General features: G+C 37.6%; 1 protein-coding gene across 4 annotated transcripts in view; it reads left to right on the plus strand.

Annotated features, from left to right (window-relative positions):
• The window catches only part of USP15 (ubiquitin specific peptidase 15), a 53,156-nt gene that overhangs the window by 24,922 nt on the left and 13,646 nt on the right, over positions 1-14,588 (plus strand). For 2 of the 4 annotated variants that reach the window (XM_081928007.1, XM_081928008.1), the window contains exons 7-10: positions 5,567-5,650; positions 11,380-11,524; positions 12,168-12,341; positions 12,799-12,957. In XM_081928007.1, coding sequence (XP_081784133.1) covers positions 5,567-5,650; positions 11,380-11,524; positions 12,168-12,341; positions 12,799-12,957 — 562 coding nt within the window. The remainder of the gene's footprint in view (positions 1-5,566; positions 5,651-11,379; positions 11,525-12,167; positions 12,342-12,798; positions 12,958-14,588) is intronic. The other 2 variants (XM_081928009.1, XM_081928010.1) reach the window with 1 other exon arrangement.

Consider the following 14,588-nt stretch of genomic DNA (forward strand, 5'->3'; position numbering starts at 1 on the left):
TCTGACATTTCCACATATAGCTAGGAAAGGATCTCTCTGGAAACCAGATCTAATCAGTCTACGCAATGATACACTATGTGGACCATTGTCATGACTCAGCTTAAGGCAGATTCCTATGTTTCTGTGATAATTAACAATATTCAAATTAGCTTCTCCTAATCTTGAATATTTGGACTGTTGAAGTCAGTAACTCTTGGATCCAATTTTCATTTTCCAACCTTCCACATGGAAGGCTGTTAGAAACTCTTTCCTCCCGTCAGGAACGACTCCATACCAATCTGTATATTTTTCAAACGGCTTACTACACTATTTAATTATATTGCATGGGTAGTCCCAGGATGGCATGTTCCTCACAGTCTTTAACCAGGCATATGCATGTAGCACGTGACTTGTAAATGTTACTCCTATTTGTAATTCTATGTCAAAGCTAAAAGCTGTGCTCAAGACCACCACACTCACCTACCCTGGAATGGTGTCTCCTCATGTGTTGGATTTAATGTAAAAATTGGCTGAGAGTGTCAGATAACATGAAGGAATCATTTGTTATGAAACCTTACCAGTATTTGTTTATGTCTCATTTAGCAGGACTGTAAAAATACTGAAGTTTATTATAGGCCAGAACTCTTTAGTGCACTTCATTCTACGGCATGCTGTGTTTGCTTTCCTTTTTGTGCATTTAGCAATTGCTGAGGACAACAGATTCTAACTGACAATTTCGCCTGTTGGCATGGTTTCTCTTAAGTTCTAGCATCTGGTGACTAAATGTGAGCAAATTAGCTTGGTAAGCTAAGATGAGATGATTCAATTTTGACATGGGGTGTGATCCAAAATCCTCTGTATACGACACTGCTTTTATGAAAGAAAGTCATAAAGTTACCCAAGTATTATTCATCTTATGTGTCTCTTAATGTTTGTGGTACGTTCTCTTGTTAGCTGAATATGCTTTGTATGCCATAAAGCCCATTCAGGCGTGGCTACGATTCTTTATATTGGGATCCTTTAATTTACTTTAATATATTTAAATCTTGCAGAAGCAAGCTTCCAGGCCTGTATACCTAATTTTATCCTCAGTTTCCTCTTTGTTTCGGTATACAGACAAGGAATCTTGCTTCTGCGAACGTAGTGCCCCTAGATGAATTGGAGGTCATAGAGATGTATTTGACCAGCAAATTCTTAATATACTGCTTTCAGTAGTAGGGTGGTAGTAGTAGTGTAGTTCTTCTATACAAAAAATAGTAAAAACACAAGACAAAACACCCAAAAGACATTTCTTTAAGGCATCTTTGTCCCCAGCTTTGTCTCAGTCAGAATTGAGGGGCCCATGCCTGCTATTTTCAATGGGAAGAAAGCTATTGGCAAATATTTTAATAACTCTGGGATTAACCCCTCAGAATGAATCCTAACTCCTAGACCGGATGCACCAACAATGGAAGTGAATAAAAGATTCCTTCTTCTGATTTTGCGATAGCTGACACTGTAAAACTGTGGGTTACCTTGACCATGTTCAGTTTTGTGGGTCGCCTCAAAGATCCAAGAGTTGCCAAACTAATTGTGTGAGTTTAGCTATTCTCAGCTAAAACAATGTAGAATATTTCCATGCCGGGGTAGGGTTGTTTAACCATCCCTGAATAACCACACATTTCTGATTAAAATAACCCCATGTGTAGACTGGGGGCATTTGAGCATTGCAAACGACTTTTGAAACTGCATGAAATTTTAGAAGCAGGTTGAGTCAGCATGGGTATCAGCTGTTCAAAAAGGTTGCTTGATCCCATACAAAACACCCCTTTGTATCCTCGTCATGATTTGTGATTAGAACGTTAATACAAAGTTGATGAACTAATCTGATGAATTATTGTAAGTGGGTTATAATTTCTGTATTTCCTCGCTCGCTCACTCCCCCCTCCCCAGCATGCACATAATTTTAATATATGCTTCTCTATTGTCAGTTCATTTTATGGTGTGTACTAATTATTTAGGGGACCACAGCACATCATTACTATGCTTGCTTTTCTCCAAAGCTTTGTACTGCTCATTACAGTTCTATGGTATATAATAAATTACCTTTTCTTTACACTCGGAAGGGATTATTGCTTCTTATGTCAAAGTATTGTGAAGATTAGGAATATATTCAAAACATAGCTGCTAAATTGACTTTGAAGATGGAATTGATCGGAACATGGAAAAATAAAATCCCACTCCATACCAAGACATTGAAGGATTGTACTTTCGCATTAAATGTTTTTTATTATTATTAATAATAATAATACGCCATCCAACACATATGGCCTCCAACACATACAAAAACATAATGAAACATCAAACAGTAACAATCTGATCCAATATAAAAAGTCACAATAACTTTAAAATAAACAACTTATATCAAATAAAGCAACATTCAACTATCCATCAGAATCTAATTGTAAACAGTAAATTTAAACATCAGCAAATAATAATTAAACAGTTTACACTTATCAACCACAATAAAGAATTATCAATCTATAATCAATAAAAATGACAGCAAACCACAATGCATAAAATACCACAAAACATACAAACCATGTAGAAGGATCAAATTGAGAAACAAGGACACACAACTTGTAAAACGCCAGTGATGATGAAGAACAGAAAGTCTCTCTCCCCTCACACTTCTTCCTCTCTTATGATGGCTTCTAGGGCTTGAGGGTGGGGAAAGGCAAGAGGGAAATGCCGTGGCCTGATGGCCAACAGAAAGTCTCTTCCCCCTGTCTGTTCTGGATTAGGATTCTGAAGACAATGAATGCATTTAAGCACTCTTGATAAGTGTGTTAAGGGAGGGAAAGTGCTTATATGTCCACTCCTCTGATTTAGTTAACCCATCTGAATTAGTTAAACTAAATCCTATGTGTAAGTTGGTTCCTACTGTTGTGTAAGACCAGTTTCATTGTGGTGTGGTTTGTTATAGCCATTCGTGTGGCTTTAACAGAAGTTCACAGAATACTGCTATACAAATTCATTTTTGTAACCCCTTGCAAAATAAGTACTTGGCATTAAGTCGTGATGCACACAAACTTTCACTTGCCAACTTAAAATAGTTGGCAAAAAAAAAAAATTGCACCCACTGAATTTCAGGGGTAATCTTTTGTAGGTGTGATTTGCCAGATGTCAATCTTACATTTACTATGTGTGACCCTCTTCCCCTAAATGCAATTATTATCTTTAAGAAATACAGATGATAATTCTCGTTAAGGCTACAACATTATAGAGGCTACAGAGGAGGACTGCTACAAAATGTTGCAGTCTATATTCCACCGCTGAGTATTCCATCCATCCGTGGCCATTTCAGAACGCTAATGGCTCAAGCGTGCCTTTCCGTGAAAATTTATTAAAAATTCCTTCCAATAATGAGCTTGCATATTTCTGCAAACATATGCAGAAACTACTATTTTATTTTGGAGTGGTCCTGATTTGCTTCCTTAATTGTAGGTATGATGGAGGGAACTAGTAGGACCTGAAGTACAATGTTACGCTGTTCCCAAAACCTCTGAGAGGAAATAGTCTTGCTCAGAACTTCATTAAGTCTGGAATGGAGGCATGTTTAGGCCTCTTTGTAAGGTTGGGTGGAGAAAGGTAGGCCACTTTAGAAGTGATTAAAGGACTAAGGACTCCTTTTCTCTTCCCATCTTTCCCTGGTGTGCTAGGTAGTGTCGGAGGCCTGCCAGCCCCAAACCTGAGAATTTGCTAGCTGTTTAATTAGGCAGTTGGGGATGGGAATATATGCAGATTTTCCTTTTTTCCCCTTCTTATTTTTCAGTGAACAAGAGCATTCCATAGCTTAAAACTGCTCCCAACCATATAGTGGCTCGATACATTCTCACAGTCTGCCTACCTTTATTTTCAATACACCCTTCCTTTGGTAGAATCTACACACATATAAAAACCGTTCTGAAAATGCTTTTTTTTTAAAAGTGGTTTTGAAATTTCATTGAATTTCCCATAAGGCTCACCATTGCCATCTAGTGTCACATTGTCTATTGCTCTTAAAGCACACTTAAAACGTGAATAGCTGAGTCCTTTCTCTCTATGCTTAACTACTATCAGGATTCTGTAAACTCGGATGGGTTTTTTATTTACAAACTTTGATAATCCTGTGTACCTAGAGAGTTCCCCAAGTATGCAGGAGTTACCATCTTATTTTCATCCCATTTTGCTTTCAAATGATAGGCCTTCAACCACCTGATTTCACTCTTCAAGGGAGTGGTTAGTGGTGATAGATGTTACTGGCTAAAAACAAACTTAGAACAGAAGAGCCTTTTTATGAGTGTTTAAAGAAAGGATCAGAATGTGGCTGTTCCCTGTTTGTAACATTCTATACTCTCTTGATGAGTGATTATACTTTATTGATACAGGCACTTTGATAAGTTGGTGCTATTTATCTTTAACCTCTTTCAGAATGGGTGTTTCCATGATATGGTAGTATTTTTACTTAGTTCAAAATGATTGATAACATTTTGAATACTGGATACTAATATGTATATAAAGTTTAAATCTTCTCATTGAAGGTGGCCTTTGTTCTAATTATCAGTGTTGATGTCATGCTTGGTGTGTTTTCATTGTGGATCATGGAGGGAAAACTGCACATTCACATAGGCCAGACATAATTATTTGGACTAGGTAGCATATCAGGTTAGTTGATAACTTTATGGTCTAAAGGAGCTGTTGTGCTCTGCTTGGGTTATACTATTTTTGATGAACCAGATTGTAGCATTTTACCTTTAAAAGGATGAATCATAGAGTTGGAATGTTGAGGTATGTATAACCATCCTTTTGTGAACCTGTAGTCTTCTGTCTGACTTTGTTGCATGAAATGATGTTATATGTTTAGATCTTTCCCAACCATCGTTGGAGTTCATTTGAAATTGGTGCACTTTTGGCTTGGCTTCCTTGGTTAATAGTACTAAAATGCAGCTTTGTAGTATAAATTTTCATAGTCAGTGGGGTTTTTTAAAATAAAATAAAAAATCAAGATTTCAGCATTTCTTATATAGATAGCTGAATATGAAATACTGTTTTGATAATGCTTTTTTAGTGTAGTGATGGTCATATGTTGGCTTAAAATAGTGAATTGAACTGGTGTTTTAAGGTGCTGTTAAACTTGCTGTCAAAGTGCTTATTGTTAATGTACTGTTGCACTTTCACAACTAATCTTTAAAATTATTAAAAGCGTCATAAAATAGTGACTCTTGTCCTTAGGGAGAAGATGCATTTCATTTGTCACACAATTAACTAGTGATTTTTGGTAAAAGTATATCTTTGCCAAATGTTAATTGTGGCTTTGGCTGTTTTAATTCCTGTTTTTGTGTTTTTGTTTTTGAGATAACTGTGAAGAATTACAAGTGAAATGTGTGTTTTGTTAATGTTTTGAGGTTGGACAACTTTCCTTGGCTGTTTGTTGCTCTGATCATGAAAACCTTATTTTTCATACTTATTTACATACATTGTTCATCTGTTAGCTTTTCCTTTTTTTCATTATTAATTTTGCAGTCTCAGCATTTTTATCTAATTTAACATTTTCATATTTTTAAAGGTCCCCAGGTGCATCCAATTTTTCAACTTTACCAAAGATCTCTCCATCTCTATCAAATAATTATAACAACATCAACAACAGAAAGTAAGCAACACATCTTAAGAACTTTTAATATTAATCATCCAAGTATAATTTCAAGGCAAAACTGTTTCAATTCTAGATAAATTACTTGGATGGACTGTATTGCTGTGGAACTGCAGTGATGCCAAGTCTTAAAGGTCACCAGTACCCTAAGGTGTTCAGAGAGAAACTAACAGAAGAAGATCGTTTCTGCTTTACTTTTTCTTCAGAACCCTGATACTGCATAATCACCCTGATACTATACAGCACCACATTCTGATTTGAAACCATTGCATTAAGAAAAGATTTCAGCAAAAATGGCATGCATGTAACAAAAGTCACAAAAGCTCAGGCTTTTCAAATCTTGGGGCTTGGCATTCAGATTTTTGTAATAAATAAAAAAAAAATTAAAATTGTCCAGTAGCACCTTCTAAGGTGTTACTGGACAATTTTTAATTTTTTAAATTTATTTCGACTGCGTCAGACCAACGCGGCTACCTACCTGAATGTAGAGATTTTTGTGATCGCAGGAAGTTTTGGGATTATATGTTACAGCAAGTAAAACCTCAGCAAATTACATTCTGGATCCATTTTGTTATAAAGACATAATTCTATATGTTTCCCTAACAAATATTTAATATGCTAAACCTGTTTTTAAAAACTTGGGTTAACTCATCAAACTAGCCCTCTTAATTCAAAACACACATCCTGCAGATGCATTGCATTTTCTGTCATCCGCTACAAATAGGAAAGTGTCTATTAAATAGTTCACATAGAAGCTTCCTCGTAGAAATACTGGAAAAATAACGGAAGCTACAAATTCAACTTTTCCTTTCAGTCTAAGAATCTCAGTTTGTGGCTATGAATCGAATGTGAAAATGTTTAAGTATTTAAAAGCAATATAATTTCTAAATATTTTATACAACATCTTCCAGTTAAATACTGCATTTATGAGAAGGGAGTTTTCGTAAGGGGTGAAGTGGCTTCCGCTAATTGTGAGTAGCCCCAACTCTCTCAGTTAAAGAAATACATGTATTTAACTGCAGTCTATTGTAGTCTGTTTGTGTGTATATAGTAAGTACAGAAAAGTTTTCTTTTTGGTGTGTATAAACAACCTAACCGCAGCCTAAACTGATCTTATCCTTTTATTAGAATACTGATAGCCTATGTTAAATGAAAAAGCATATCATAATCTCTGATGCCATGGGACAGTGGCCGCCTGCTTTAAATCTCATTTTAAAGTGGAAACTAAAAATTTTCAGAATCAACAGAAGTGCCCTGGGCTTGTATTAAAAAGGGCAGCTACACTTCCATTTCATGGAACTGTCCAGCAACTGGCAGGCAGGTACTTTTTATATTTTTGAAGTTCAAAGATGAAAATGCACTTTGAGAAGGAAAGGTTATAGGATGTGCTTTTTAAATTCAGCATACGTGAGGTTTAATATCTAAATCTCAGGGCCTATTTGCCTAGCCTTAGGGAAATACCTTACATGTTACTGTAACTCAACATTTTAGTTTAAACAAGGGCTGGGGAAAACTTATGTTGCTAGCTACCTTGGGTTCATTGTAGGAAGGCAGGTATAAATGTTTTATTTACTTGTTCCTTAAAATATTTCTAATCCACCCTATATCAAGTGATCTTGGAGTAGGATATGTATATAAAGCAACGTGACTAGCCTGTGGACCTATAGATGGTGTTAGAATCCAACTCCCATCAGCTCTTGCCAGCATGGCTTATAGCTGAGCGGGGAGGAACTGGTTTAACTTCTTAAGCATTTGCATGTAAACTCAGAAGTACCCTTGAATTTCTTTTTTCTTTTTCTGGTCTTAAGTTCCTTATGTTATGTTAAAAATCTTCTGACTTCAGAAGCAGCTTTTTGGATTTGTTTGAATAAGTGGTGGACTGCTGACCAGTCCTGTTTTGGGTGAAAACACTGCCACGTTAATCCTCTGAGTAGCCCATTAGTAAGTGTTGGTTCCCCCCCCCCCCTGGTTTTGTCCCTTTTCAAAAAAATGGGAAATATTATTTAGGTTAGATTCCTGTACCAAGTTATTTGGGAGTAAGAACCTCTGAATGCGCTGGGTCTTACTTCTGAGTAAGAATGTCTAGAATTACAGTGTTAGGAAATTGTGATTATCCTACTACATTAAGCTCTAGTCTTGAACATACTTGAATGCATTGTACTAAACTCAATCTGTGCATTTAATTGTAAGCCTGGAAATAGAAATCGTGTTTCCCATAAAAAAGCTGGTTAACATTAGGATATATGCACAGTGGTGGGAGCCCCGCAAGACGAATGCCTCGCAAAACGAAAAATGCGCAAGACGAAAGGGTTTTTCGGTTTTTGCGTCGCTTCGCTAGACGATTTTCCCTATGGGCTTGCTTCGCAAGACGAAACGTCTTCCGAGTTCTTGCGAGTTTTTTTCCTTTTTCTTAAAGCCGCTAAGCCGTTAATAGCCGCTAAGCTGCTAATAGCAGCTAAGCCGCTAATGGGCTTGCTTCGCAAGACGGAAAAAACGCAACACGAAGAGACTCGCGGAACAGATTAATTTCGTCTTGCGAGGCACCACTGTAGTTTGACTCTGTAGTTAAAATGTTACTTATTTCTGATATTGACTCCAAAATACATACTGCATAGCATCTTTTGAAAGGGGGTGAACTTTTATGCCATTACTTCTTACCCTAGTAAATTAATCTCTTCTTTTAGAGCACTGTTTTCTGTACCTGTGGACCAGCTAAATATTTAAAATATCACTGATATCTCTTGCTTTTCCTGGCCAGGAGTTGGAGTGCACATATTTTTTAAAAATATTTTCTTTCAAGTGTCTGCCCATTTAAGATCATGCCTCCAAATACATAAATAAATAAATAACTTCAGAAATCAAAAGTGAAGAAATATGTTTGTTAAAATATGTTAGTTAATTATTAAAGTAGGCAGACAGCTCCTGCATTTATAAATTTATTTTGTAGCCTAACGTATTCAATAAAATTATATCCTATAAATATTCATTTTCACAAATCCACATAAAAGGGGAAGAAAACTGCAATGCATGCAACATCATTCATTGACAGAGGCTGCAGCTCATTTGTCTACCCATTCTTTTATTGCCAAAGAATCTATAACCTTCTGACACTGTTGTGAATCTATTTTGTTTGAGCAACTCAGTTATCAATCACAAGCTTGCACTCTTCCAAATTCTATCTATTGCTTATAACTTTCGTGAGTCATGGGTACGTTTAATCATTACCTACAATCTTTAACATGGATCTCACAGGATAATGTAATTGATAGGAGAACTTCATAGTAATATGAGGCATTTTGGTCAGAGGTGATCTGTGAACAGAAAGAAGAGCATCTGCCTAAACTTTATTGTCCATTCTCATATTTCTTAACACTGGGTTGTATCCCACTACGTTCTACTCAGAATCGACGTATTGAAATGAATAGACTTAAATTAGTCATGCCCATTAGTTTTGGTGGGTCTTCTCTAAGAATGACTAATGTTGTGTAAAAACCCAAAGGGTGGGATTCACCTAACCAGGCCCGTCTGTGGAAACCCAGGCCAGAACTTCTGCATGCATATTGGGGCTTCTCTTACCCCGGGTACCCCCTGAAATTGGCTTAAGGGGGTCAGGAGAATCCCCAAACAGAACAGCTGAAATGGATTGCACAGCTGGAAGAGTGAAATGTTGAATTCCACCCATAACGTAGAAAGGAACTGGGGAAAGTAGCTGCTTCTCTAGCAGAATATTTTGTTTCCATTCATGGTTGTACAGAAGTGATAGGTTTTGCAAACATTTATATTCTATTGTGTTACAATTGCCATCAGCGTTAAAACATACCTTCCCTTACATTAGTTTGATTTCTGCTTATGTATTGGGAAGAAATCAGGACCACTTGATTTTGCAGGAATGCATCTGCAGTGCTTTGCACTAAAGATTATGGACATCCCTTAAAACTGGTGTGACCTTTCACTGTTACGGTTTTGAGCATCTTAGTGACTTGGCAAGTATTCTTCCTTAAGCCTGGTCACGTGATTCTGTAACGTATCTCATTGAAATTCAGATTCTCCAGGCTGAAATACGGGTAAGGCAGCTAAGGGTAATGCATGTAGGGATTTCATGCATGTCACCTCATGTTTAAACTTGCCCATGCTGGCCCTTTCATATGTATTATAACATCATTGTGGTATGCTAATGGTACCTATGAACTGACCATTGCATGTGGTAAGTTCACTTAAACATAATGGACTACACATGGATCATTGGATAAGCACTTTACCAAGTTTTGTTTCTTTGTGATGGTTGGTGTTAGCTAAAGTGCTTTCCTAGGAAAGACAGTGTCCTGAATGAAACTGTTACAAAGTGATATTCTAATATATAGATTAAAACAAATAAAACTAAAAGCCCTCTTCTAGTTTCGCCCCTTTCAGACTGGACCCAGAAAGCCTCTAAAATGGCATATATTGAGGTGGGATTAGACTGTTTCAGCTTTGGATAGATAATAAAATAATAATATAGCAGCAGAGTGAATTTATTCATTTGAAGACTGTTCTGCATCTTGTGTGTGCTCTAGCGCATACATATATACTTTCCACCTGTGCAAGGACACCCCTGTTATTTTCAGATCTACATCTTGCATATTCATCCTACAGGCTACATGGCTGGAATTCAATGTGCATATGTTGCATTAGTATCATTGGCACATCAGTGAAACATAGCTGAAATGATAGACATGTATGCAAGTGAAATCGTGGTAGTTCCTGAACAAGCTGGTGCTTCATTGTGATATTTTTGCCCTTTCATTTCTCTTAAGTATGCTTATTTTAGACCTCCTTAAGTACATTACCCTTCAATTAGCAAGCATGTTTCCTGTTAGGAATCTCTTCCATGCAGGCAAAGAAGGCTATAATAATGCGAGTTAAAATGCATTACTAAAAAGCATTGTACACATTCTTTGTCACTCCAGGCTGCCTTCCGCAGTCTGCTGGCTCATGCTGTCCTAGTGGCGAATCCAAAAATAGATCCTCATTGCATTGGGCCAGTGGTGGCCTTGGGTATCTCAAGTTCTACCTGTAATTGAAATATAGTTTTGCTATTCCAATTTTTTCTTGTCTATTTCTAACGGTAGCAAAATGTAAAAGAAATATGCTCTATACGGTTGCTGTTCATGCCTAAAGTCTGAATGTGTTAAACTTGTTTGAAAAATGAATAACTAAGTGAGCTGTGGATCTGTTCTTGTTGTTCAAAGGTAGAAAGATAACAAAGGTAGCAGCCTGTACAGTGGTACCTTGGTTCCCGAACTTAATCCATTCCAGGAGTCTGTTCGACTCCCAAAACTGTTTGAAAACCAAGGCGCGGCTTCCAATTGGCTGCAGGAGCTTCCTGTACTCAAGCAGAAGCTGTGTCGCATGTTCAGCTTCTGAAAAACATTCGCAAACCGGAACACTTACTTCCGAGTTTGTGGCATTCGGGAGCTGATTTGTTTGACAACTAACCCATTCGGAAACCAAGGTATAAGGATTATGTTGTCGTCCCCCCCCCCCCCCAGAGGTTAAGTGGTGAAAGCGCTCAAGGGCCTTTTCTAACTGGGTTTCAAGTACAGAATTGACATTCTTCAACTACACAAACAGTACTTACTTAATCTAGAAAGCCATTTATTTGTATTTTACTATGTAAATGTACAATTATACATATACATCGCAGCTACAGATTATGCAATTACATTGTGAACTGTTCTGTTTTCTTCCAGTGTGAAAAACTCAAATTATTGCCTCCCCTCATACACTGCTTATAAGAATTATGACTACTCAGAGCCAGGAAGGCACAATGAACAGCCTGGCCTCTGTGGCCTAAGTAACTTGGGAAATACATGTTTCATGAACTCGGCAATTCAGGTAGATGTTTCAGTGTGCTTATTAGGTTGGAAAGGGTTTTTAAATGATAAAAAAGAGTTGCTGGTAGAATAATATAAAAAACCCAAAGTTGAATTTATATAGGTAAATGCCATGTTTCCAATTCTATTGTTGTGCATTCTTTAAACCCTTTTATACAGAATGGCTATTGGCAGACAAAAACATAGCTGGAATCCTGCTAAATTTATTTAGTTATATGAGCAATGATAAACTAGGCTTTGGAAAACCAGTCGCCTCGTTAAGCTTACATAATACTTTTGTAGTGCTATGTGACGAGTGTGAAAAAGAAATGGGAACTTGATAGGAAACCATAAAAACCAAGTCAAAACAAAAAAAAAATCCTTCCAGTAGCACCTTAAAGACCAACTAAGTCAGTTCTTGGTATGAGCTTTCGTGTGCATGCACACTTCTTCAGATACCTTGGTATCTGAAGAAGTGTGCATGCACACGAAAGCTCATACCAAGAACTGACTTAGTTGGTCTTTAAGATGCTACTGGAAGGAATTTTTTTTGTTTTGACTATGGCAGACCAACACGGCTACCTATCTGTAATAAAAACCAAGGTTGGAATTAAATGGCTAGGCCTGTCTTGTATACATAGTATTTCATTTACATTTGTTTACAGTGTCTGAGCAACACCCCTCCACTCACAGAATACTTCCTCAATGATAAGTATCAAGAAGAGCTGAATTTTGACAATCCTTTAGGAATGCGGGGTGAAATTGCAAAATCTTATGCAGAACTCATTAAACAGATGTGGTCAGGAAAATACAGTTATGTCACTCCAAGAGCATTTAAGGTAAGAAGTAGGTCCTGGTATGTTCAGATTTGTGTTTATAGATGGTATATGACTTTGCAATAGAGTGAGACTGTTAAAAAGTGGAAATGTATTAATTGAATGTTTTATTTATTATTATTTTTTAAATGAATCAATGGACACTGAAATACATTTAAAATGTTTTAATTCTGTTGTTGCTCTCGTTTCTTTCTCTAGACACTTATTATCTAGCCATAATAATTTCTGTTCTATCTGTAGCTCAGGTGGTAGAGATGAGACTCTTAATCTCAGAGGGGAAATAATTCCTATAGTCAACAGCAATCCCCTTTTCTTGCCCCCAAGTCCTACTGCACACTACTTCAATAGTGTATTTTAAGAAACTATGCGAGAGAGAATATATTTTTACCATCTGTTCTTAAAGCTCAGTTACATCATGTCAGGTGGCACCAGCATAGTAATCTTGTGGTGTTATCTCTAGACACAGGTAGGACGATTCGCACCACAGTTTTCTGGATATCAGCAACAAGATTGCCAAGAACTTCTAGCCTTTCTTCTTGACGGCCTACATGAAGACTTGAATCGTATTAGGAAAAAGCCTTATATTCAATTAAAAGATGCTGATGGTAGGCCTGATAAGGTAAATGTTGATTTCATTGCAATATATTTATAATATTAATCCAAAAGTATATAAAAATATATTGTAAACCCATAAGCAGCTGAAATTTGGAATAGAACTCAAAGAGGCATACAGTGGTACCTCAGGTTACATATGCTTCAGATTAAAGACTCCGCTAACCCAGAAATAGTACCTCAGGTTAAGAACTTTGCTTCAGGGTGAGAACAGAAATTGTGCTCTGGTGGCACGGCGGCAGCAGGAGACCCCATTAGCTAAAGTGGTGCTTCAGGTTAAGAACAGTTTCAGGTTAAGAACGGACCTCCGGAACAAATTAAGTACTTAACCCGAGGTAGCACTGTACTATATTGCTGTCACCAAACTTAGACAATTACTTAAACTCTCAAAGGTAATTAAAATGAACTAATGAAACTGAAGCAGAATGTGTATACTATTGATTTTTCAAAAAAGGCAGTTGCCGCTTTTCACAGTTGTGACTTTTACTTTGTTGATAGACAAAAGCGAACCAGCTGCACATAAGTTAAGCTTTGAGTGATCTTGTTAAAGAACAAGCAAGCTGTGAACTCCACAAAGGAGCGCTTGCCAGTACAGTTGTACCTTGGTTTTAGAACAGAATGTGTTCCGGAAGTCTGTCCGACTTCCAAAACATTCGGAAGCCAAGGTGCAACTTCCAATTGGCTGCAGAAGCATTCTGCAGCCAATTGGAAGCCACGCCGGATGTTCGGCTTCCAAGGCAAAGTTCACAAACTGGAACACCTACTTCTGGGTTTGCAATGTTCGAGTTCCAAGTTGTTCGTGAACTAAGCTGTTCGAAAACCAAGGTATGACTGTAGATGAATTTAACCAAGAGAGTAGAAATTGAAACCTATAGGTTAGTGGCAGGCTGCTTAGGGGGGCATTAAGTTACAGTGGTACCTCGGTTTACAAACTTACTTCATTCCAGAGGTCTGTTGTTAACCCAAAACCGTTCTTAACCTGAGGCGCGTTTTCGCTAATGGGGCCGGCAGCTGCGCCGCCGGCTCGCGATTTCCATTCTCATCCTGAGGCAAAGTTCTCAACCCAAGGTACTACTTCTGGGTGAGCAGAGTTTGTAACCCGAAGCGTTTGTAACCACTGTATTTCGAAAGGGCTAATTCCATTTAAAATATTTGGTTGTTTTATTACTGTAATAGAAATCTTAGCCAAGGCCCTAGTTTCCACTGATACTTGAAGACTTTCCTTTCAATACCTATACATTCCTATACAGGAAATTGCTTACTTAAAGCATTTGTGCCCCGCTCCCAGAGCGACTTAGACACAAATAAAAAAGCAAGTAGACTAAGGTGTTATGGTCATGATGACTATAGAACCTCCAGAACCAAAGGCAGTATTCCTCTGAATACCAGTTGCTTGTGAATCATGAATCAGTGGTATTGTTTCGCTAGTCTCATGTCCTGTTTGGGGGGCGGGGGGGGCATTCCAAGGGTATCTGGTTGACTACTATGGGAACAGAATGCTAGATAAGATAGCAGTATCTCTTACATTCTTAGTAGTATTAAAGGTAAAGGTAAAGGTACCCCTGCCCGTACGGGCCAGTCTTGACAGACTCTGGGGTTGTGCGCCCATCTCACTTAAGAGGCCAGGGGCCAGCGCTG

The sequence above is a fragment of the Podarcis melisellensis genome (assembly GCF_964234715.1).
Source record: "Podarcis melisellensis genome assembly, chromosome: 10".
In the NCBI taxonomy this organism is placed as follows: Eukaryota; Metazoa; Chordata; class Lepidosauria; order Squamata; family Lacertidae; genus Podarcis; species Podarcis melisellensis.